The 26,125-nt window shown below is 41.3% G+C and overlaps 2 protein-coding genes across 5 annotated transcripts in view; one reads left to right on the top strand and one right to left on the bottom strand.

The window, feature by feature from the left end:
* The window catches only part of zmp:0000001236 (mastermind-like protein 2), a 40,738-nt gene extending 31,991 nt beyond the window's left edge, over positions 1-8,747 (top strand). For both annotated transcript variants that reach the window (XM_061783351.1, XM_061783352.1), the window contains exons 3-5: positions 4,932-5,078; positions 6,291-6,384; positions 7,073-8,747. In XM_061783351.1, the coding sequence (XP_061639335.1) occupies positions 4,932-5,078; positions 6,291-6,384; positions 7,073-7,809 (978 nt within the window). In that variant the 3' untranslated portion in view covers positions 7,810-8,747. The remainder of the gene's footprint in view (positions 1-4,931; positions 5,079-6,290; positions 6,385-7,072) is intronic.
* Positions 8,748-10,925: 2,178 nt separating this feature from the next.
* The window catches only part of yap1 (Yes1 associated transcriptional regulator), a 36,115-nt gene continuing 20,915 nt past the window's right edge, over positions 10,926-26,125 (bottom strand). For 2 of the 3 annotated variants that reach the window (XM_061782742.1, XM_061782744.1), the window contains 5 exons: positions 25,590-25,703; positions 16,964-17,118; positions 14,347-14,474; positions 13,832-13,944; positions 10,926-13,100 (listed from right to left, as the gene is read on the bottom strand). In XM_061782742.1, the coding sequence (XP_061638726.1) occupies positions 12,865-13,100; positions 13,832-13,944; positions 14,347-14,474; positions 16,964-17,118; positions 25,590-25,703 (746 nt within the window). In that variant the 3' untranslated portion in view covers positions 10,926-12,864. The remainder of the gene's footprint in view (positions 13,101-13,831; positions 13,945-14,346; positions 14,475-16,963; positions 17,119-25,589; positions 25,704-26,125) is intronic. The other variant, XM_061782743.1, reaches the window with a different exon arrangement.

Raw genomic sequence — 26,125 nt, 5'->3', positions numbered from 1 at the left:
ACACCTGTGACCCTATAGAAAATGGATGGAATACATTGTGTACGTGTAGCTAATGACGTGTCCCGTGAGTGCAGGCATGCAAAATGGGAGTAAGAGAACCAGTGTGACCGCCATACTCATACATTATTTACTCTCCAAGCAGAGCGTTTGGAGAGTTTTTTCCTAAAAGGAGGTTGCTGTTGAGATTAAAGATACAATTTGAAGGTTAGCTTTGCATTTGTACTCTCATTGAAAAAGGAACAGAAAGGAGACGTAATCTGCTAATGTAAGAATAACGCAAATGTGGCACATTCTTGAGTTTTCAATTATTATTTCTTTCTTTATTTATTTGCTTCTTTGACTTATCTAAACAAATACATTTGGGACTTCTTTTGAACATTTGAATTAGTTTTTATTTTGAGAAGTTTTTATTCTTCATTGTAAATTTTTGTCATGTTGTACTTTTCTTACAAACTTTAAATGTTTCTTTATTGTAGAATAAATTTAATTCTTTAAAAAAAAAAAAAATGTCATCTTTAAACAATCTTTTTTAAATGTGTATAATGTAAAAAAAATAGTTTACTTATTTGACTCTATTTGTTTTTTTATTTTTTCCACTTTTGTTTGTAAATGTTTTTATTAGTTGGCATACATGAAATTATTTTTCATTGTATATTTTTATCTTGAAATGTTTTTGTTTTATTTTTGTTTAATTATTCATAAATCCTTTTGACTTTCGACATTGATATATTTCCTTATCTCTTTGAATTTTATATATTTTAGATATCGAATTGTTGGTATCTATGTATTTTATTTAGCTTATCATCAGCAACTTTGCAGCACACACCTATCCTTTGCTCCCTCATAAAATTACCAGCGAAAAAAGGTCTGTGTGTTCAGGCTAAAAATGACAAAATGATAATAAAAATAATAATAACCATTATCACAATTAAAACTTGAACTTTAATGAAATACTGACATATTTTACACAAATATAAATTGTGCTTTCATCAAATAACAAGCAGAAAACTCACTTTGGGGTTAACAAATTAGCTGAATAATGTTTCGGGTTGCGTTCTTTGCTTTTTTTGGGGGGGGAGTGGGGGGACTTTACCGACAGCAGTGTAGCATTCCAAAAGAATAAGCTGGCGATTGTCTTGAGTGGGCAGCATGCGCAGAGTTAAAAAGTCCAGCTAATGAGGAGAAAGAGGGAGGAAAAGAGTCTCTTCCCACAGTGAAGTGAATTAGTAATGCAGGAGACACCGAGGTCCTGAAAGAGATCTCCTGCAGCCCCCCGGTTCCCCCCACCCCACACTGTTCACCCAGGCGACACGCATCGGGATTCTTCCCACCGAGTGTGATGTGAACTTGACTGCTTTATTTATTTGCACTTTTACTTGTTGATATGTGTGAAAATGGTGTTCCAGAAAGTGCAGCAAGGCCCGGCAGCTAAACAAAGGGAAGCACGGGGAATGATGAGTAACTGTTTGGGAATGTTGGAGCATTAGGAGCCAACGTTGGTTACTGTACTGTGCACTCACGTTAGTGCTCTTTGGGAAGGAACATGTTTCTCACTGTTTCCCCACTTTTTCAAATCTGTTAATTTATATATCCATTTTGAGTGTTCTTATTGACTGGTGTTGTAAATGGGTGGGAATGATTACCTCAATACCATACAAAATACTATTGCGATAAAAAAAAAAAAAAAAAAAAGATATTTGAATGTTTTTTTTTATTTTTAATGTACATTTTTTGTATTCTAAAAATTACACTGTCATTTAAACACATTTTTACATTTATTTATGACTACTTTCCTGTTAGTCATGGCGTTAGCACCATCGTACGGTATGTGTAAATGTTTTTGTTTTGGTTTTTTTAGTCTTGAATTTATAATTTTTTTTGGTACTATCGTTCATTATTGCATTATTAATTTGGGCAATTTTGTTTTATTCCTTTAGTTTTTTTTTTTAATTTGAAATGTAATAGTTTTATTTTTTTTATTTTTTTAATTGCATGATAATGCAGCCCGCTGAGAATTAAGAGTGGACTAACTCCGTATTGTCATTTTGCAGGAAACTGATTTAAAATTGAATGCCAGCCGCTCAATGGCTTCCACTAAAAGTTTAGTGCAACAGTGGTCTAAGTCTGAACATCCATCAAATCTATCAATATGTCATGAAAGATGATGAATAACATTATACTATCATGCAGATGCACTGCCACCCAAGCTAAATAAGTTTTTTACGCAATAATGTGAAACCTTGATTTAGACCAGATCTGCTGTTTCTCGATTCAATTCTGTGCTTTACTTCAAAATAACAAATAAAAAACCCTTCACCCACTCTAGTTATCGGTGGCTCATACTATATATCAGGGATTCCCAACCGGTGTGCCGTGGGAAATATCAAATTTTACTTATAATGTATCTTTATTCATCTATTTATGCCAGTGAGGCAAATTGACAACCAGAGCAAATAAATCATTTTCTATTAGATGGCAGGAAGTACATAGGGCAATTAATGTATCCAATTTTTGTGACATGTTTGTTTGTTGGTGTGCCGTGAGATTTTTCATTTGTAAAATATGTGCCTTGGCGCCGTGAAGGTTGGAAATCACTGCTATATATAGACGTGACATCAATCTTGATATTGATATTTGATCTAATCTAACAAATCCTGTTCTTGTGGATGAACTTGGCTTGTAAGCAGCGAATAAGCTCTCCGTGTTGACTGTATGGGTTACCATTGCAAGTGCATTGTAGTCACAAAAGTCTTGGGACACCTTCAGGAAGTGAAAAGTGGACGAACTAGACAACAAACAACACTGCTGGTGAATTTTGACGTGGAGCGTTTAATTGTATGGGAAACTACAGTGGACCTCAAACATTTCCCTGGGGAACCCCACGACAAGTTTCTGACACATTGTTACTTTAGCAGGGATAGGGTTAATGACTGACGGTGTACACACAGTGCATGTTGAGTTGGATCTGCTGCACAAGACGCACTTGGCCATGGATTGACATTCTTAAAGTATGCGTGTGCGTGTATGTTTCATCTTAATCACTTGTTCCAGTAGATACCAAACACAGCACTAGCAGTAAAAGCGTTCTTGGGTTGGTGCTTCCCCCCCCCCCCCCCAGAGAGTTTTGTTGGCCCATTGTAGTTCTCAGTGGCTAATATACTGTGTAGGATTGTATCAGTGTGACATCAGTCTTATACCGATATTTGATCTTATCTAATATATCCTGTCCTCGTGGATGAACTTGCGGCTTGTTAGCAGCAGATTCGGCGGGGCCCCGATTGGGGGCCGGGTGCGTGAAGGGAACGCTTGTTTCCTGGGAAAGCGAGCTGCGGCCAAGTGCAGATGCCGAGGCGCTCCCCGGGGACGGCGTCCTGAGGAAGTGCAGTGTGAGAGCGGGCAAAATCGGCCACCCGGGGCCCGGATCGCTGTCAGCTGCCTGGCTCATGCCACATGTGGTTTGCATTTGTGAAGAGAGAGAAGGGTAAAAAAGAGAAAAGGAGGGGACAGGAAACGTGGAAAAGAGCTTAATGACACATCGGGATTACGCTGTTGTACAAACCATAGTAGCCCTATAGTGGGCTCGTCTTACAACAAAGGTGGAACGAGCTCGCAGTTGACTTCCTTGGTTAGCATTACAAGTACAAAAGTATTGGGACACCTTGCAGGAAGTGAAAAGTGTAAGAAATCTATCATAAACAACACTGCTGGTCAATTTTGATGCGGAGAGTTCAGTTGACAAACTGAAGTGGACCTCAAACATTTGCCTGAGGAACTCCACTACCTACACAAGTGTCTGACACAGTTACTTTGGACAGATGTTGGCAATAGACAATATAATGTAGAAGAAGTCCATTTCTAGTTTCAAGATAGGGTTATGGGTTTAATTTAGGGTTTCAAAATAGGGTTTTAGGCAAGGGTTGGGCTTTCAAGTTAAGATTTCAACTCGGGGTTTTAAATTAGTATTTTAAAATAGGATTTCAAATCGGGATTCGGGTTTCAAATTCAGGTTTTAAAGTAAGTGTTTTAGCCTGGGTCATGGTTTCTAGTTAAAATATTAAGTTAGGGTTTCAAGCCAGTGTTGGGGTTTTGAATTGGGGTTTCAAACAAGGGTTAGGGTTTCAAAATCAGGGTTCAAGCCAGAGTTGTTGTTGTTGTTGTTTTTTTTTAAAGTTTCAAATTAGGGTTTCAAGTTAGGGTTTCAAACATAGGTTAGGGTGTGAGAGTAGGGTATCAAGCCAGGGTTAATGACACACGGTGCATGTTAACTTGGCTACACTGCACATCGTGTGTGTGTGTTTCATTCATCAATGTGATGGTGTTACTTGTTCCAGTTGAAGCCAAACACGACACCAGTAGTAGTAAAAGCTCAATAAAAAGCATTCTGGCGTTGGCACATTTTTCCTGCTGTCTCGGGGATTTTTTTCTCTCACTACTTTTGTTTTCATGACAATGATTAAAAGGGAAGCATACGTGCCTCTTTTTATTGTGTCCTTTTGTTTTTTTCTTATTATAATTTTTTAAAATCTCCATAGGGGGAACACGATGTGTAAGAAAGCGAAGCAAGAAATGTCTTGCACAATGTGTCACTCTAGTGGCCAAGATTATTTATTGCACCATGTTTGTTTGGGATTCTCAAACTTTTCGGGGGATCGACGGGAGACATTTTTCCTCATACTTTATAATCCTAACGTCAATAAAACATAACTACCGTGTGTACCTCGCTGTAGTACACAACTGAATATTCGTAAGAACAAAGATGTAATTAGTCAGGATAGAAAAAAGTTGTATTTTTTTCAAGATTAAATCATATATTGAAGTCAGTCTGTCTATCTATCTATGTACTGTAATCATACAGTACACAAGACACTATGTACTGTATATCTACCTGTACACACAGCATATTAACTATATAATGATTGGTTCGATGTCAGGGTGTCTCTTCTGGACCAGGGCTACCCACCAACGGAATTGTGGGCCAGCCGCACCCCACGGTGCCCGCCCACCGGCTGAAGGGTTCCGTCAATTCTCCCACCGTGCACAGACAGCTTAGCCAACCACAGAGAGCCGTCAGCACCTCAGTAAGTTTTTGGTTTTCACACATTTTAGTCACTATACGGAAGCATTAAGAAGTATTAAAGCCACAGTCAAAGGTATTTTTTAGAGCAGTTTTTAAACTTCAGATAAAAGAGGATTTTTTTACGAGTTGAGTCATATTTGTTTGAGGAAAAAGTCGTGATTTTTAAAAATGGGAATGAAGTCGTAATCTTCATGAGGGTAGTTGTATTTTTGGAGCAACGTTATGTCATGTGAATAAAGATGTATTTTTCGAGAGAGAGAAAATTTTATTTTATAAGAATAAAAATTTTCAGGGCACAAGTCATAATTGAAAGTTGTCAAAGTTTTAAAAGAAAACATCTGAAACTTGCAGAAAAAGTATTTTTAACAAGAAAACAAGCATACATTTAAAAATGTTTTACTTTTCCGTTAAAAAAGTTAATACAAGATTATGGTCAAAATGTAACTTTTTTTTGGGGGGGGTGGGGTGAGTGACTTTATCCTTGTAAGATTGTAATTATTTTGGAAAAAAAATGGCTATTGTCGTAAAATTACAATTTTATTCTAAAAATAAATAAATAATCTTCCTAATCTCAGTCATAACATTGATTTGTTTTAATTGTTTTTCCGTGAAAGTGCAACTACTCGAAAATATCATTTGTTGTTGTTGTTTTTTTTTAATAGCTATTTTTAAAAAATAACTTTTGATTGGACTTTTTATAAAAAAAATAAAAAAATAAAAAAGATTTTGGGGGTAAACTCGAGCCTTTTGTTCATAATGAGTCTTTATCTCGAAAAAATGTCTTTTATTCTCAAAATTGTAGAGACTTTTTCGTCAAAGAAATACTACTTTTTTCTGGGAAAAAAATTCAACTATTTTTTTCCTCTAAAAATAATGCTATGTTATTATTTATAACTCTTTTTGTGGAAAATACACAACTTTATTCTCAAGATAACTTCTCTCGAAACCATACAACATAACAAAATATCTATACCCTATCTAACTTTCTCAAACAAATGTGAAAAAAAAGAACAAGACATTTTCCGGACTCTGGTCATCTTAATACCTTTATTTATTGGACGTGCATTTTTTTCTGTCGTAAATAAAAGTAATAAATGACTTTTTTATTTATTTATTTATTTTTTTAAGATAAATGTTTTTTCTAGTGTACCGTATTCTTGAATTCATAAATGGTGTTTTATATTGCGTGAGAATAAGCAAAATGTCTTTCCAGGACAAAGACAACTCACAGGATCAATTCAACCGTCATCTCACCAGGCCGCCACCGGATTATAAAAGAAGTGTGGTGGGCGTGAACATCTTCCCAGGTGAACTTCCGTTCTGATAGCAAAAAAACACATCAAATAAGAACAGCACAGTCAACCTCCGCATACTGTATTCACTTGAATGTACCTCGGGCACAATCAAACGTGAAAACTGAAAATATCTTTCTGCTTCTCTCTTGATGCAGCTACTAATAATCTGGGTTGTCTACTTTGCCGTTATAATTTCCTTGTTTTCAGTAACATTTCAGTAACAAAGGTGAAATGGGTGATTTTAATGATATAGTGTTCGTGTAAAGTGCTGGTGTGCATATTTGTTTGCCCATGATGTGATGTCACATCAGTTTGTACTAGCGTGTTATTTAGGGTAATATGCTAGCGTCTGATATTGATGAGCCACATGTGAAAGTGGTTTGTTTCTGTTGAATAATTTAACTACTGAATACAGTGGTTTATATAACATGGGTCCATGATTTTGTACATGCGTGATACATGGTGTTGATACTTTATGATCGTCTCTGTTTTAAGTGCTTTGCTGCCATCTTGTAGCATCTGTACGGATTTCCAACCCCCTAGGGTGAGCGTCAATTATTTGCAGATTCCCCACAAATAACGGGGCTTCACTGTGTGATTTTATTTTATTTTTTTTAAATTCGAACTTTATTCTTGTAAGAATAGTAAGGCTGTACAATCCAAAACACGTGAATCTAAATGTTGTCTCCTTTGTGTTCAGGTCCAAATCCATCCCAGTCTTCCAGCGCTGGCTCGGAGAAAGACCTTCAGTCAATGTCCTGCCACCATCCCAGTGTATCTTCTTCCCATGTGAACTCGTCAGACCAGCGCTTCGACTGTCACCCCCCGTCCTGCATCGGACAATATCCCAATCCCAACCGAATGGCGCTGACCCAAAATAAGGCGAGATTCTTGGCCCCCAACACTCAAGGGAACTCCTTCGGGATGACTAACGTAGCTCGTGGGCCACACCCGAGGCCCACAGCAGACCCGCATTCCTCCAGGCTCCCGGGACAGCCGCCGGGGGGCATGATGGCCAACATGAGCTGGTGCTCGGCCGGCAAGCCCACCGGGCTCAGGCGCCAAGTCGGCACGCTGGAGCCGCCGCCAAACCATCAGTATCAACAGAGGGCCGTCGGACCTCCCAGCCAGGTGGCGCCGGACCTCCAGATGATGATCAGGGAGGCCGGGTCCAGACCGGCCCAGCCGCACTTGAACCAACCCTCTCCGGAGCAGCGGGTTCCGGCTGCGGGTAACTTAGTGGAGGCCGCTTCCGGCGGCTACCAAAGCGGCCGCGCCAACCGCGTCACCTTCGACTTCCTCCCCGAGGGAGACAACACCGTCCCGGGTATTAACACGGACTCTGATTTCATCGACTCGCTGCTCAAGTCGGGCTCGGGGAACGACGACTGGATGAAGGACATCAACCTGGATGAGATTCTGGGAAGTCACGTATGAGAGCGGTCCGAAGAGACAACAATTGATACATTTTGAATTTCATACACTCCAAAATGTTTCCTTTCCGAGTATTCCTAAATGTTTTGTATTTACTGTGAAAGGAATACACGTCTACTACTACTACTACTACTACTACTACTACTACATGTTGTCATATGGACCTTTTCATGATAAACAATAGGAGCCAGGGTACTTCCGGGTGGGTGAAAGTGATTGACCACCGCTGACTTGAACTGAAAATAATGAAAACAAAATATTTGAGTAATTGAGTAAAACATTACAGCTAGTCGGCTAACATCAGCTATCACACTAATCATTTCAGCGTCAAAAATGTTTGTCCCATTAATCTGAGCAACAGGAAAAATCATTTAGCAATTATCCTGTTAACTGCGTCTGAATTTCCACCACGTCAATTTTTTAATCGACTTACCTCTTGAAATGTAAATAATAATAATAATTTACCTGACGTAACCTCTTATTTTCGACTGATTTTGAATGTTCACACATTGAAATTATGGCGTGAGAGAAGAAGGCGAATATCATTCAAGCAGTTTACTGTTTTTTCAATCGCTCAGCATTGGTCAAAAGACTTGTAAGGGTTTGTTTACGAGTCGTGCAATCGGAGTTTTAGCCAACCGGAAGTACGTCATGGTGAAACGGTCTGTAGGACAAAAAAATAAAAATAAGTTCACACTGTGAAAATGTTGTTGTGGTGTTGCGTTCAAGTTCATTCACAATAATCATTTTTTTTTTACTCTTGTTCATGCTGTGCAAGGTTTTTTTTTTTTGGTTTTTTTTTGGGGAAATTTATATATGTGGTCGTTTTTGGATTATATTTTAATGATGTTACCATTGTTTCCCATGTTCTATTTAATAAATATTGGGATATTAACAAGACAGTTCTGTAAAATACAATGAATAAATGAAACGTTTGACTACTTTTTGTTAATGTTCGTTTCTTATTGTTTTGTCGTGAAAATATTTTTGTTTTTATGTATTTTTAAATTGTTTTTCACACACACTTCCCGGTGTGTGGAGCGTCACGTGACCAAACCCGGATAACGGGTTAGTCCGGGATAACGGATTTCCTGTGTATGCTGCGATAACTACGGGTTGATGACATGGTTTAAACACGAACTTTTGTTTATTTTATTTTTTTAAATGCCTGTTGTCTTCGTACAAAAGTTAAATACATGTATGTCATTTAAACAAATATGATAGGCTATATGTAAACACGAAAAAGCCTAAACATCGGATATTGTCATGTTTGGTGTAAATCATTGTAGATGTTTTATATTCCTACAGGTGCGTTTTTCCAGTCTCCTGCGATAGAGCTCTGCCGTTTACACGAGCCGGAAGGAAGTGCTTCGACCTGTTTTACTGAATGCGGAAGTTGGTTTCGCAGAACCCCTATGGACATAGAAATGGAAAAATAATAAATAGTTACTATATCTATGCCAGTGGAGGTCAGCTCAGCAAACTTACTTTTAATCGGAGCTTTTTCACATAATTTTAATTTTATAATTTCATTTAAAAAAAAGCATTCATGATTTGCATATTGATACAACAAACCATATTTAAATGAAATTAATACGTTAAAACGTGAGGTAGTCATTTGTGACCCGGAAGTAATAAATGCTTATTCTCTTTCACCGCTGGAGGTCAGCAAAGTCGCTTGTCATGAAGCTCCGTCCTATGGTCACTCGGAACAAGGTAAAAAAAACAATGTTTGTTTTTAGCTTATGTGACCTTAGGTAAACACGCCCTCATCCCGCTTGAATACTCAAAATTTCCCTGAGCGTTAACAGGGTAAATGGCGAACCATTCAGTTTTGTTCGCCTGGAGTGACAGAATACATCAACATGGCGTCACGGGAGAACTTCCAGGCGCCATTTTCAAAACTTTATTTTGATGCTTTTTTTTTTTTTTTTTTAAACCCCAAGTTTATCGGCCTTGATTTCGATAGCGTACCAAACAATCACAACACAATACAAATACAGTTGTAGTCTCTCTCTCTCACGCTCTCTCTCTCTCTCTCCCCCTCCCCCACGCCCCTCCAAGAAACTTTTTGGGGTATTTTCTTTCCTTTTTTTTTTTAAGCAAAACTGTTAATTGTATGCAAAGTAAAGTCAGAGAAACTGATGCTTTTGCAGCGGTCTTAATTTTTTTCCAGAAATCTATATGTAATACGACTTATCTAGACACAAATGTCTTTCCTTGTATAATTGTGACTTATTTTTCTAAAAAAAAAAAAAAAGAAGCTACTTTATTTTGGTAAAATTTTCGTTTTACTCAAACACATACCCACAAATTACAAAATAAGAGAAACTGACAAAAGCATGAGTCTTTCTTCGTAACAGTATGAGTTTATTTTTTATTTTTTATAAACAAATTGAATTAACTTCTTGGAAGATTATGGCGTTCTACACATCTTAGTTTTTTTTTTATTTATTTTTTCTTGTTCAGACTTTTTCTTTTAGTTTATTCTCATAATGTTCCAACCTTTTATAGAACTACTTTTCATGAAAAAAATATAACTACTGTATTCACATAAGATTTTGACACTTTTTTTCACATTTTTTTTTTTTAATCTTGAAAAAAAACGTGACTTAATTCTCATTAGATTATAATAATAATGTATTCTCATGAGATTTTTAAATCCCCCCCCCCCCCCCCCCAAAAAAAAAAAAAGTTTTCTTGGAAAAGTGTATTTACTGTTTATTTCAGAGCCCCTAAAGGAACAAGTTGAAAAAAAATAAAAAAACGTTTCTGGTGCACACCAGAAAGTTTTGTCGCGAGCCCCAAAAAGTTTCTCGTGTGCAGAACAAAGTTTTCTCATTAGAAACCTTTTGGCACTCACGAGAAAATCTTTCTGACATGCTCGTGAAACGTTAACATGCTCACAAGATACTTTGTGGCACTCGCTCATTAGAAAACTTATTTTTGTCCCTTTAGGGGCTCTGTAGTTTCGGAAATGAAAAAAAAAAACAGACTTAGGTTTTATTTGTTATCATATAAAAGGTGTATTTGTTCATATTTGTTTAACTGTGCCTAATGTGCAACAACAGCTAACGTGCAAGTGTCATATGTAAAAATGAAATGCCACACAAGGGAAGTATTACCACAAAGTATATACTTTATTTCAAGCCAATTTCAACATTTGTATATGAAGGGATATATATTTATATATATATATAATGTAACAGATTTTATGGTTCTAAAACACATGCACATATCTATCAAAAAAACAAAAAACAAAACACAATTGAACAGATCATCACGGATTATAAATTCATTTCATGTGCATTTAGAAACCTCTAAATAGCAAATAAAAAAAAAAATCTTTTACTGGTGTGATTAGTTCTACGGCTACGACGATGACAGTCAAAAAGCTAATGTGCGCACCGAAAGTTATGCGCCAAAGTAAGCATAAAATCAACGCCTAGTTGCATCCAAACTGAAAAGCGTAGCCGTGCAATACAAGCACTTGTAGTGTACCACTCTTTTTTTGTAGTTGCATTGTTCTCACCAACACTGTTTGTCTGTCTTCAAATTCATCGATTTAACCGATCAGTAAAATCAATTCTACATAGGAGGTTTCTCACAAGGTGTATATATAAAAACAGTTCTTTGCTCGATAAAAAAATTGTTCCATCAAGTTCCAAAGTTAATGCTACCGAAGGATACTGAAGGTTAGCGATCAAACCGGCGCAAAGATGTGGCGTAAACATCAGAAACACGGTGAAAACTACAAATCACTTGACACAAAATCCTTTAAAATCTCAGGGTTAGTCTCTCAGAACGACCGTCAATGTCCAAAATCTAAATAACAAAGAAATACAGAAAAGAAATTTCTCTGGTAAACCTACTACGATTTGTTTTTCTTCTTTCTCACTAGCTTATAAAACATTTTGTTCATACACAGGTGGATTAACAAATCACTGTGAAACTGGAAGCAGAATAAGTGTCATTACAAACAAAAACAAACATCTTTGGAATCTGCCACAACAAGTCCTGACTCAGATCATAACTGATTGTTTCTTATGTATTCCTCCAAAAAAGAAAGAAAGAGAAAAATCTCCAAACCATCAAACCTCACCATCGACATGACTCTTAAACCTGCTCCGACACGTCCGAGCTGTTTTTAAACATCTTTTCGTATCATTCCGTCTACAAGTGTGTGCTTTCCTTTTTTTCATGGGGGGGGGGGGGGGGTTAATGTTCAGGAATATTTGTTGCAGAAAGACACAAGCTTGTAATATTTGTGTTTCAAATATAGGCCACAGAGCCAAAAGCAAATTATCAAAGTTGTTTCTTCATGTAGTGAAGTGAAAGGGAAAAAAAGGTACAAATAAAAAGAATCTAAGCTATCATACATATTTTGTTGTCGAAAAAAAAAAAAGGCAAAGAATACTAAATGAGAGATAAAAGCTGGTAAGACTGCGATACAGATGCTGAAAAATCCCTCCATCCTGTTAAAATGTTTTAAAATCAACTTGGGAGAAAGTGAAGAAAGTTGTTCGCATTGCTCGCGTTCTGAAAACAAAAGCTGAAGGCACTTGATCTAACGATAACAAATAACAAAAGTTTAACTTAGACACGCTGGCACAGCCAAGCAGCGATGTGGTCAGCTCCCCTGAATTCCCCCCCCCCCCCCCTGCGAAAAACCTTCACCTGTCCTAACTGGGAGCCTCTTAATACCTTGACTCCAAATCCGTATTGTTTGTCAAATACATCATTTTTGGTTCCTCAGGCAAAAAAAGAAAAGAAAAAAAGGCAGAAGATGAAGCTAGATTAAATGCAGGAGAACGAGGCGCTAAAGGGGAAAACATGGGGAGGGGGGGATAACGACGCCTAAACTCGAGCTTCGGGGACCCTTAGCGTTATTGTCTGCTCATGGGCCAGCCTTGAAGACACAGACAAAATGAAGAGAGCGAGGAGACTGACAGAGACAAGAGGAATTACGGGAAAGTCCAGACAGGCTCGCTGAAATGTCTTGTCAAAAGCACGGAGGAGGAGGAGGAGGAGGAGGAGGAGGAAGGGCTCCTTCCCCTCTTATAACCACGTGAGGAAGCTCTCCTTGTCAATCTTGGTGGCCGCCAGCACAGACTCCATGTCGTTGAGGATGTCGGAGCTGAGCGCCTCCTGCAGGCTGGGCATCAGCTCCTCGCCCTCCACCGCCATGCTCTCGCCCTCCAGGGTGCCCAGGTCCACGTCCGTCCCCGGGATGGCGTCCAGGTAGTCGGGGAAGCGGCTGGGCTGCGTGCCCATGGAGCTCGGGAGCGGGTCGCCTGGTGAGCAGATGAGACGGCGGAGTTAAGGACTCTGGTGTTCACGTACCGCGGACTGGCGACATTGCTGAAGTATTTTGTGGAACACAGCTTCTTTACTGAAGTGATTGTCAAAAAGATTGACATTTCAGTTCCATTGACATTTTGAAAAACTGGATTTACTGTAGAAACCTTTAGGGAGCTATTTATTTATTTCCAATGAACTTTGGAAGTGCTAAGCACTTTTTGTCAGCATTTTAAAACAAAGATGTCTATTGTGGAGAAAAACTGTAACATGATGCAAATATGAAAAGCTCTTTCGTAGTGTTGGAGTTTGTATTATTACTGCAAATGAATATCGGCTCCATATATCGTTTTTCGCCCTCCTTGACTACTAATCATCGGCATTGGCTCTGGAAAAAAAAAAACCCCCAAAATTCCGTCCGTCTCTACTCTGTCCTCCTGGCTCGCCGCCATCGCGCCAACTTCTGTTTACCTGGAGTAGTGCGTGAGACTGCAGTAACATTGCTCCATGTGAAAAACACAGTAACATTGCTCACTGCAGAGCTTCAAGGCAGAGGTTTTGCTTATCTTTAATTTGTTTTATTTATATATATATATATATATATATATATATATTTTTTTTTTTGGGGGGGTAATGGAATTCTTCGAGTTATTCAATGAATCCTTGCAGTAATCCTGTAGCATTTCATTTTTGGGCGACCACGTTGACTCGAAGCGTGCGACCTCACCTGTGTCCATCTCGTCCACGCTGTTGAGGAAGTCATCGGGAGTGCGAGGGACGCTGTAGCTGCTCATGCTCAAGCCGCTGTCTGTGCTCTCGTCCCTGGAGTGGTACGTCCCGCTGAGGGACACACACACACACACACACAGGAAACCCACACGCCGCTGTTAAAAGTACGCTATTGGAGCTTGAACTCCACTGTAGTTTGATGCGAGGGGGGGGGGGGGGGGCGACCAAAAGGGACAAAGAAGAGACGACGTTTGACAAGCTGCACTAATTAGCAGAGGAAAAATATGTAGGCAGAGTTCAGCAGAGACGCTATGAATGAGGCCATTGTGAGCGTCGGGGGCCGGGGAGTGGTGCCGGTGGGCGGGGGGAGATTAGGTCGGCCCGTCTACTGACTGGACCTCGTGCTCCCGGCCCGCTCCGTACCCAGCCTTTTCGCTCATGTGGGGGCGCCGATCGCGCTACCGAATCTGGCACGAAACCCCAACAAGGTTGAGAATCACTTTCCAAACCGACCTGTTGAGGAATGGGTCCGAGCTGTTGGCGGTCATGGTCCGGGCGTCCTGGGCCATCGGGGAGGACACCGGGTTGGTGCCGCCGTCTTGCTCCATGCTGGTGGGCAGCTGGTTCCTCAGAGCGAGCTCCTGCGGACCCCCACAGAACACCTCTGGTGAATGAGACGCTTTTGTGCCATGTCAAGTCAGCTGCTTGGCGTGCAGTTAGCAGTGATTCTCAACTGATGGGTCGGGACCCAAAAGTGAGTCAGGACCCATTTGGGTGGGTCGTGGCCAGCTAGTAAAAAATCATACAGTATGTGTTTGTATTCAGATTTTTTGGGTGGTACATTACTAAGGTGGAGTAAGTTCCCGCTCTGAACATATTAGGTAAACGAGAGGGAATGTCACTTCCTTGCGTTTCAGCAAATAGCTTACTTCGTAAACAAACACAGTGTCGCTCAGCCTCTGGCTAGCTTACGTCTTGGTTAGCAGTATGCTTTTGGCGGTACGTTATACTCATTTGAAACGACATTTAGAAATATAATTTATTGTGCACGTGTATTCAGACGCTATTAAAAAAAACACTTAAAAATTGGTATTGTTCTTAACTTAAAAGGGGTCGCGACTTTGCTACAATAGCAAAAGGCGGCCCCCAGGGTGACAAGTTGAGAACCACTGTTGTTAGCATCGCTGTGCCACGATCAAGCGTGTGCTCCATAGACTTAACAGGTCTGAGGTTGCGCTCCTTAGGTGCCGCTTGTTTTCCGCTAACGTGGGGGCACGCACGCACAAGCCAACAAGAGGCCCAATTTAGGAAATTATTTTCCTTCCAAATAGTTTGCGTTATTAAACAACAAACTGTGGACGTGAGGTGCAGGTATTCTTGTTGTCCACTTGGGGTCAACATTCTCGCGTTGCACAACATCTGTGACTTTGAGTGTGTATGGCTTTAAAGTGCCTGGCCTGGCGGGGGAGAGAGAGAGTGTAGATTGGCTATTGTGGGCCCAGGCTAGCAGCTGGCTGTCAACTGGCTAGCCGCTAACCGGGCCGCATATGGTTGAGTGCCTGCGCGTCAGTTGTGGACGCAGCCGCTCGTGTATAAATGTCTTTATTGAAAAAATACAGAACATAAACAAGTGACCTTCCTCCCAATCATGTTTTAGGCCTCTGTATGCACACACTGGGGTCACTTCCGACACTGAGAACTTTAAACAAGTTACTCGTGGTCCACATTCATCATCATCATCATCATCATAATAAAGCCGCGATTCCGGTGTCAGGTCGCTGCCTTGAGTAAACTCCTGAACTTAGGGGCCGCACCGCCCTGTGTGGAGGCGGCGATGTGTCACTAGGAAGTGGTAAAATGGCCACCGATGAGTCACGAGACTTAGCGGCAGCGTGGCGTAACAACGGAGGCCGATCAAAGCGGCGTTTTGGAAGCTTGATCCTCCGAGTGCGATGAGTCATGTTTAAAAGGCTATTCCAGATGTACTGCTCTAAAACGAAAGCCTTTGCCAGTCCAATTACACACAGTTCTAATCGGCGTTATGAAAACATCTGCATGCTCATGGGATGTTTACACGACACGCTTTTGAACTTAAAACAGATTCAGCTTGTCCAAACCAAAACAAGTACGGCGGACTACAGGACTGTTTTTGTGTTTGTTGACGTTTAGGACACTTCTTCTAATTTGCCCAAAAGTGTCACATTCCTTCCACGCAGGCAGGTCCTCTGTTTACATTTAAGGTTAGGGACTTGATTCTGTTTTACTGAACTGTTTCTTGCTTTAGTTTCTGTTAGTTTTGGTTTGGTTTTGCATTATTTATTTTTTTGCTTTGCTTTACATTACTTTTTGCTTTATTCGTCTGATGTTTCATTTTTCATTACATTTGAGTTTTTGGGTATATTTTTGCTTGACTTTGCATTTGTTTTGTGTAACCACCCGGCACAAAAACTGGCACAGACGGTGATTTTTGTTGTTCATTTGATTATTTCATTTTGAAGGCCTAGAAATGTCTTCATCCAAATATTTACTGTAATTATGACTACTACTGCATTATGAGCTAAGACACGCGACTAAAGCTATGATTCCTCCCTACCTTAGGTTTGGGCCAATTCAAATATGATTGACATCTTGTATGAATAAAAGTCATTAATGGAGAACAAAAGGTGTAATATTTTAGAATTAAGTTGTCATTGCCACACCAAAAGGCCTTTTGTTGCCAGAAGGGTGTCATTTATTTTAAAATTACTTTCTTATCTGGTTGAAATTTTATATCATCAAACTATTATTTTATCTTGGAAAAATACTCGTAAGACTTTTTACCTGACAAAAAAAAAGGTATTTGTTCTTCTAGAGACTACTTGTTTTTAAACCTCATAACATTGCAACTTTTTTCTCCCCCCCCCCCCCCAAAAAAAAGAAAAAAAGAATTTGTTATTGTAACATGACTTTTGTTCTCTGGAAATGTTCTCCCCTGGAGACGAAAACTTGAGTAGTCCTGGTTTAAGAGGTTTAACTCCACCTGTTGCTTTGGCTCACATTTCCACTAGACAAAATTGTCTTTTTTTTTCAGCATCCGATCAGATAAACAATTGTTTTTTAACGCGTGGACATAAACAGCCCGACTCCTTACCTGAGGTCTTTGCCGAAGCAGCTCTTGTTTCAACCTCAGCCTCTCCTTCTCCATCTTCTGCAGCCTCAGCTGGTTGACGCTGCCGAGGGTGCCGGAGGGCAGTTGGCCACCCTGCTTCACAGGTGCACTCTGGGAGATCCTCTGCTGGTTCAGGGCTGGAAAGAGAGAGAGAGCAGGGTACATATGTTTCAATACTACAACTTTACTGGTGACTGCGTTACCTATCGCAGTTGTTATAGTTACACAACGACGATGTACTTTCTTCCAGGCTACAGTCACTTTTGACAATGCATACATATATTTTTACTTCCCACTAAAACTAATTCAATTCCGTATGAACTGAAAATAGTCATTTATTGAAGTTGCAGCGAGCGGTTAGAGCGTCTGCCTCACAGGGGTTCAATCCCCGGCCCCACCCGTGTGGAGTTTGCATGTTCTCCCCGTGCCCGCGTGGCTTTTCTCCGGGCACTCCGCTTTCCTCCCGCATCCCAAAAACGTGCGTGCTAGGTTAATTGACAACTCGAAATTGCCCGTAGGTGTGAACGTGAGCGCGAATGGTTGTTTGTTTATGTGTGCCCTGCGATTGGCTGGCGACCGGTTCGGGGTCTGGGACAGGCTCCAGCGCGCCCGCGCGACAGAAAATGGATGGATGGATGAATTTGCAGCAGAAGGAAGTCATATTTACTGAAATCAAAAGCATCATAAGTCAAGTTACATTTCGCCATAGAACCCCTTATTTGATAGCAGGTTCACAGTTCTTATGCCCATGAAACTTTATGGAGCGTTTCTGCTTACGTTTCTTTGAGATGGTGCATTGCCATGCTTCATGAATTTGTTAATGGAAGGTACTATGGAAGAAAGGGGTCAGTCTGACAGTCCACATACTTTTCAGAGGTAATTCTTTACACTTTCATACACCATCTCAAAGAAAATTCATAAATGACTATTTTCAGTTCATTGAAACCTGTCAAATGTCTTGAAACTCTGTTATGCATAATAATTTGGAACAGTGCATTTTAAGTTTTGTATTTTTCCCAAAAAGAAAATACTGCCATCATTGGGAGCTTGGTTTAAAAACATTTGAATGATAGTCTCACTGACAATTACTTGAAAATGACTCCGACATTCGTTTGTATCAACTATTTAGGAAAATCAGAGCAAAATATCTTTTGCATGGAAATTTGGAAGGCACTGTATGTGGGGATGACTGTTATACAAAAAAAAATAATCGGATCAAAGCAGCCGCTTATTATGAGAACGTTTAATACACTGCTGTAAAAATAGCCCGCAGATCATGAACACTGTCATATAAACATTGACAAATGTCCTTCATTTTCCTACTACGGGGATTCATAAAGTACATCTCTCAATCTCTTGGGATGTTTCTGGGCGGAAACTGCGTGTGGACATGTGTGTGTGTGTGTGTGTGTGCGCGTGTGAGTGCTTGGTGACGTTTTGGAACAAAAAAAAAAAAAAAAAAACAGCACAACAGGACTTACAAGTTCAGAAAAAGGCTGGAGGCAAGCCAGTGCAGCAGGTTGTGTCGGATAAAGGAAGTCCCGTCGGGAGGTTTTTTGTTTTTTTCCTCTCACTTGCAGTCCCGAACAACCAGAATTCCTGTAAGACCTGATCCCCTCCCACTCGCTGACTAAGACAGCCATTGTTGGTCGGCCACGTTGCATCAGTCGTGACTTATCCTGTTCATTGTGCTCTTTTGTTTCCGTCGAAACAAATCTGATCGGAGCCCTGCAGACTGCCTCTGGCTCTTTATCTCATTCCGAGGCTCCTCTGAGGCAAGCCACGGGACACAAAATGAGGTACACTAGTGCAAAATAACAAAGTCACCTTTGCCAAGATAATGACGCTCGCTTGGGTTATTCATTTTCTTAACGCATACAGAAAGCTGTTTTACATGTTGGTTATTTCGTGACGTAAGAGGTCAAAACATTCGAAACATCTTGAAGTATACTGTATATACACCAATAATTTAATTATTATCCTTAATTCGTCTTCTGACAAATGATTCGCTTTTTGGGGGCCTCGGCATGCGTATCTTGGAGAACAATGTCGGGTAGACGCGCTATCGTGACAGGACACGTGGAAAAGTATCGAGGACCCATGCAGGAAATTGAACAGGAAGTCAGCCATTTTGGGCAATTTGACAGCATTCACCCCAAATGGTGTATATGTGTATCCGAGACAAGATGCCAAGCTTTTTTGCTTGGCGCATGCATTCAGATGAAACTTTATTTTAGGGCTCCTAAAAACAACCCCCAAAACTCATTCAGTAGCACCCCCTGGAAAGGTGCAAAACGTTTGCGCCTACACCAGTTTCATCCATCGACAAAAAATCATGACGTCTCAAGGTGAGATGCCTGAAACGGAACAGGAAGTCAGCCATTTTGGTTTAAAGCAGCCATTTCAGGAGAACTCCAGCCACCCCCCCCCCCCCCGACCACGCACGTCAGTAAATTCTTACCGAGGAATGAAGCCCACTCAGAAGCAGGATAATTGCCAAGCTTTTTACCGTTGACTTCTTCTAATGTGGATGGAGCATTGCATCATTTCAAGGATTTACCACAAAAAAGTTACTTCAGTACAATAATGTTTATCATGGATTGCCATGACATTGACTTATGCTATACATAAATGAATGATAAAAAAAAAAACAACCAATGTCACAAACATGACAGTTCTGTATAAACACTAAAAAAGTAAAGTGCATGTGAACTGAAATCGTCTTTCTTTCGTCTTGGAATAAAAATTGTCTGGCTGGCACAGCTTACAAAAGACCTTACTCATGTCTATTTCCTTCGCCGAACTTGTTACGTTTGTGAGCCCAAATGTCAGATTTAAAAGTTGAAGGCGCTTGGCTTCACGCCGCCGCTGCTTGTTTTGGTCGCATTTTGGTTGTGTTTTGGTGGAGTGCTTCGTCCAAACAACGCGAATCACCCTCCACTGGCCAGTAGGCGAATCCGTTCATAGGATTTGCTGAATCGATACCGAATTAAGGAGGGGAATATTGTGAATCCATATTTCTCACCACCCACCAGGTGAGATTTTCCAGGTGTCCCTAATGTTGTGGCCACACACCTTTCCTTTGGCTGTAAACGTGTTTGGCTGTCAAACGAGCTTGTGGCACGATGACAACATCACAACAAAAGTTACGTGTGCGTATTGGAGACACAGCTGTTCCTCGGCCGCATCTTTGTTATTTTCGGGCTGCTAATAAACACGAGTAGTGGTAATCTATGCATGCAAAGTGGGTCACAGTTGTATTTTTATCAGCGAGACAAGCAAATGTGCCCGACCACAAGGGGTGTAGCAGTAAATGCGAGCGGTGTTTGCTTATGCGCCAGAGCGCCGAACCACAACAAAGCCCTGACGAGGCCACAATTTTCATGCGGGGGGGGGGGGGGGGGGGGGGGGGGCTAACCGGTTGTCTCGCTCTCCCCCTGTGCTGTCCCGCCCGTCCCCGGCACCTTCCCCGCCATTCAATCACTGTCTGTTTACACTATCTCCGCAGCCGAATGAAACGCGGCCCGGGGCGCTCCCTGGGAAGCACCGGAGGCCCACCGCCACCAATAACACCCCCGCCCGACTCCCGAACGCATCCATCCATCCATCGGCCTCCCACTCCTGCCAAGCTACCCCCCTCCCCAACCCACACCCATGCAGTCATGGGAGAGAGTGCTACTTCTCTCCCCTTCTTATCTTTGCCACACACAGTGAAGGTCTCTTTTTTTCCTGCACATATCCCTCTACCCAATCGGGCACCAGTTAACCCCCGGGTGAGGAAAGTATGGCCTGGGGGCCACATTTTTCATTTCTTTTATATTTAAATGTCTGGCGGCACGGCGGGCGACCGGTTAGAGCGTCTGCCTCACAGCTCTGAGGACCGGGGTTCAATCCCCGGCCTCCCGCCTGTGTGGAGTTTGCATGTTCTCCCCGTGCCTGCGTGGCTTTTCTCCGTCCGGGCACTCCGCTTTCCTCCCACATCCCAAAAACATGCACGGTAGGCTAATTGACAACTCTAAATTGCCCGTAGGTGGGAATGTGAGTGCCAATGGTTGTTTGTTTCTGTGTGCCCGGCGATTGGCTGGCCACCAGTTCAGGGTGCACCCCGCCTCCTGCCCGATGATAGCTGGGATGGGCTCCAGCATTCATTTAGTAGTTTTTCCTAAAATTGGTTTAAGTAAAATGAATAATTATTTTGAAACTCATTTATCTCATGAAATAAATGCTAAGTGATTTATTGTGACGAATACAATAAAAAAATATTGAGAACATTTGTACATTTTTGTTAATAATTGGATGATTAATTTTAACTTTAATAATTTAAATCATTGGAATAAAAAATATTATTTATTAATTCATCAAAATAAACAGTTTTACATACACATTTGACTTCTTTTTTTTTTATTTTTTTTTTTTTTACCACATCTATGAATGAACTGGCCAATAAAAAAAAAAAACATTGCCTCGAGTTCAACTGCTTTCAATGGGAACAGCATAACTGATTAAGATAGTCTGGCAGGCATCATTGTTCAAATTTGTGACGCCTGACTCACGAACTTGTCAATGACTTTATGATGTGTTTTTTTTGTTTTTTTGGGGGGAAGGGGGGTTCGTTTGAAACCCGTTAACTCCTCACTAAACAATTCACGATATGTTTGGTGCAGACAATCAACTTTTTTCATTTTGGGGCTCTCTAAAAATGTATTTGTTACTATTTATCACTGCAGTATAACAAATAAACAATCATTTAAAAAAAAGACATGATAAATACGTTATTCATCCAGCGCAAAATACCAGTATTCCAAATAAAAAAATAAACATGTATTTTATTACAATACATAACTATAATGAATTCATTCTAAATTAGATTATATATGAGTAAATATTGTATTATTCAAAATACTAAATCAAATGGTCAATTTGAAAATTATTTGAATTGACGTATTTTCTTGATACTACGACGACAGTATGTTTCTTGTCTGGGAGGTTCCATTTTGGGGCAGGTCCAGATAAAGGTGCTTATCCAAACTGTATAAAGTCTATATATTGTATTTTTTAGTCAACAACAGGACATTTTTTTCGAACGTTCTCCTTAACTTCCCAGTCAATACTGCATGAATATTAATCAAATTGCCTTTTCCGGTCTTGGGGTTGTCAACCTTGATAAACACTCGAACTCAGCCCTCTTCAAACAAGTCTTTCGAGGCCTACTTTTCGAGTGAAAATGACGATGATGTTCTAAAACAAAAAGAAAGGCCCACCTCGCAGACCAAACAGGAAAGCAAAGGCAGCACGGCGAGTATGCGCCAACAATGAGACAAATGGCCGCCGCGAACGAACGCGACGTGAGAGGACGAGATAGGAGCGAAGGACAGGTTCAATTCAGGGCCAGCCTGATAGCACGCACACGAAGGCCAACTCTGCGTGTGTTTATGCATGTGTGTGTTTCAGAGAGTTTGTGCTAGAAACACATGAGGGCGGCCAACGCTGCCAGGCGGCGGGAGATAAGAGGCCAAGTTAATGCCGTCTGCCTTTTGTCTTCTTCACGCACGCCCGCAACACCGGCGGCGCTTATCAGGCCGTCACACTATACACCAAACGCACGCAAAGGTTAGTGGTGCAAACGAAAAATGGCCCAAATACACTGACTGTCAAAGGATTATTTCACACAAATCACAAAAAATCATGACTTTTTTTCGTCATGTACTGCCAACAAATTGCTGCCAAGTATGTGGCCTATTGGAGTAAACAAGGCAAACAATCCTAGTAGAAAATGTCTGCCATGACAAAGATAACAAAGGAAATTCAAGTACCGGTATTCATTATATGTGTGTATTGTGGTGGTTGTAGAACTGCACTAATAGGTGATGCCGTGCACTTCGACACCACTTCAAACGACATAGACCATAGTAAGGATTTTTAATGTCAATCAAAAGTGTGTCTTACTATTTGGGTCAAGATAGAATTATTGTGCTTGTATAAGCCGAAAATTCCGAGGGGTTCTCCAAGTCGACGCATGAGAATTACGTGACGTTCCAAAATGCCGGACAAACTGGCCCTAAAAACTTGAAATGGAACTTTATATGTGAGAAGGGCAACGTGGCCTGTAGAATAAGTCATGTCCTTGAGTTATCAATAGGTTTTTCTGTGTGAATTTATTTGTTATGGAGGATTTTCAAAGTGTTTGAAGAGCTCATTCCATGCTTTATTTAAAATTTCACAAAGAACGATCCAGCATGTCAGGTTGCGATATTGATTCCTCCAAAGAGACACTGTGACTTACTGCTACTACTGTTCCAGCAATTAGAGAGTGTGACCGCTAAATCCCATGAAAAGTCACACTAGAGATGATATCATTGCTCCCTGCCAATTTTCAGAAGAGGCGCAAGAGTCACATGACACGTAGGCCGCGTTTGACAAAGCTGCCTTACAGTAGAACCAAAGGAGCTAGCAGGCTAGCCGGTTAGTTCGCTGCTCTCCCAAATAGAACACGCCCGCACGGCGTTCTCGTTTTTTTCCCCTCTTCCGCCGCCATGGAGGGTGCATGCTTATCCCGTCTGGATGTTACCTCTCTTCCTCGCTTTTCCTTTCTTTCCCTCAAACCCTGAACCCGAGCCCCCCCCCCCCCCCCCCCCCCCCCCCCGCCCCCCCAGTCTTTGACTGAAAAAGTCTGGAACAGATTAAGAGTTGGAGTGCAGAATAAAGAGGCCTGGCAGAGATTCAAGTCTGTCTGGAGCGACAGCACAACGAGGCTGTGCCTGCATTGGGCCTCACGAAAAAGGGTGGGAGGGGTGTTGGATGTTAGTGTGTGTGTGTGCGTGTTGGGTTGTTAGTGTTAGCAGGTGTGTGTGTGTGTGTGTGTGTGTGTGTGAAGCAGCCGGCAAGGCAACAGGCCTCTGTTAAAGGCGCTCTGCTGCTTTTCTCCTCCAAGCTCAAAATTAGCTTCCATTATCAAAGCAGCTGGCCGGTGATTGGACACCTGCATGGCAGCACAGTTGAGTGTGGAGGAATATGTTCCAAAACAAAAACAGCCACAACAAAGCAGCATTTTATGGCTTTCGGCTACAACGCAAAGGCCCTCAAACCAGGCAGCGACCAACAAGTTCAAGCTCAACCTCAAGGAATTTTTAGTACTGTCGGAATCTTTCATTTCCTAAAAAGAAGACCAACAATTGATGTTGCACTTTGCTAAAAAGAAAAGATTTAAAGATCACTTTATTTGAGAATCTTTCGTGAAGTGGGTGAGTAGTCATCCAATCAGATTCAGTTCCATCCTGCAGTCCCCGCCCCTAAGGTTCCCGATCTTTTTGGGAGTATAGTAGGCTCCCGCATACTGTATTTGCGTTTCGACATTGACAAACTCACCTATTGGTTGATTTTTGCGAGAAGCTATCGTATACTCAGTGTCAATTATTGGCAGATTTTTGCTATTTGCAGTATGGCCCGCTTTAGCCAACTCACCCCAGCGACCAGGGTCTTCTTTCAGCCCACATAATTTATTCTACACCATTAAAAAAAAAAAAAGGTTAGAAACAACCACTCCGACATTTGGCTTCATCCGTCACCATAAAACCCGTAAAGACTGGTAAAATACATTCATTTCCCAAATCAGCTCACCAATAGTGAATAGGATAAAGTAAGAGACAATAGAAAGACTGCTTTTGCTAGTGTACTATTAAAACAAAACCGTGATTGTGAATGTGCTAGTAGAGCCGATGCAAGTACGGATACTGAGTGCAAAGTGGCTAATGCGCGAATATATATTGAGACTGAGCAAGACTGTCAGACTTGCTATAACATGCTTCACCCGAGTAAAGAGTAAAGAGCTTGACTCTTGAAATTTAGTAGGGACTCGACTTGAGCAGCTTGATTTTTGGCCAAACTAACTTTGGGACTTGCATGAAACTTGATATTGAAATGATACGACTTGCGCATACTGTGTGTGCGACTTCCTCCCACTTCTGTATAAAGGCCTGATTCAGGTCTGTGTGGTTTTTTTCCCCGAGTGTGGCGGCACAGCAACGGTTAACACGGCGCAACTCACTATCAGGCGCCCGCTAGCCCGTGTGTTTATGTGTGTGTTCATGACTTATAAATCTTCAAAGCTGCTCTGCTCCCCTAACAACTTTGTTTTGGACTCCCAACACATCCAGGCTTCATCCACTCCAACGCTGCGCTGACATCGAACGGTGTGATGGTACTTCCAAGCGAACACTTTTTTTTTTCAGTCTTATCGCACATACCTGGCCCTGTCACTTATCTGCTACCCCCCCCCCCCCCCCCAGTCAAACTTTAGCTTGGGTCAGGACAGAGGGTGAATGGGGGCGTTACTGTGTGTGCGTGTGTGTGTGTGTGTGTGTGGTGTTTCTTGGGATTAATGGCCAACTCAGCTGTTGTTCCAACACTAAAATGGTTGACAAAAGGTTAGGTACTGCCCCAGAGCAAGAGGGGCAAGTGCAAAATCAAATCAAAGTAAGCCTGCTCAGGCCGCTACAGCTGTGAGCAACTTCATCAGGGGGGCGGGGGGCCTTGAGTTTCTATGACGACAGCTTTGACTTTTGCTTTTCTTTTTGGATAAACGTACGACTAACTTCGCTGCAGAACTCACCGAAGCGGGGGTCGAGCCGCGGGTCCAGCCAGGAAGTGGTTTTGTTCTTGTGGTTGATGTAATAAATTTCACCCTCTGATGTAATCGCTTGTTCCCAGCCTTCAGGGAGCGGACCTGGGGGAGGGCGGACAAGGCATGTGACGTAACTACATTTAATCATCTTTAAATTAACCTTTTGTTGTGTCCAATCATGGTGAGAGTCACACATTCATGTTAAATGAAATGGAAACTCTTGAATGGCTTTGATACAAATAGTCGGGTATCCGGCATGCCTGCTCACCTGTCAAATGTGAAATCAAACTTTTGTGAGCTATTTCTCAGTGAGCCTTTCTTAAACGATGACGTCACAACTCGGATCCGTCGTGTCCACTGCATTACTGTTGTTACGGGGGGCTTGCGTGCGCTCTTTCAGACTCCGAATTCAACAATTAGCTCCGCCCCTGGTCGTCACGGTAATCAAAGTCATAAGGCTTACGTTCACACTGCAGGGCACGATGCCCAACTCAGATTTTTTTTTTGGTTACCCCAAAAAAATA

The sequence above is a fragment of the Phyllopteryx taeniolatus genome, chromosome 8, assembly GCF_024500385.1.
Source record: "Phyllopteryx taeniolatus isolate TA_2022b chromosome 8, UOR_Ptae_1.2, whole genome shotgun sequence".
NCBI classification, from domain to species: domain Eukaryota; kingdom Metazoa; phylum Chordata; class Actinopteri; order Syngnathiformes; family Syngnathidae; genus Phyllopteryx; species Phyllopteryx taeniolatus.
This window is presented reverse-complemented; position numbering and strand designations above follow the sequence as displayed.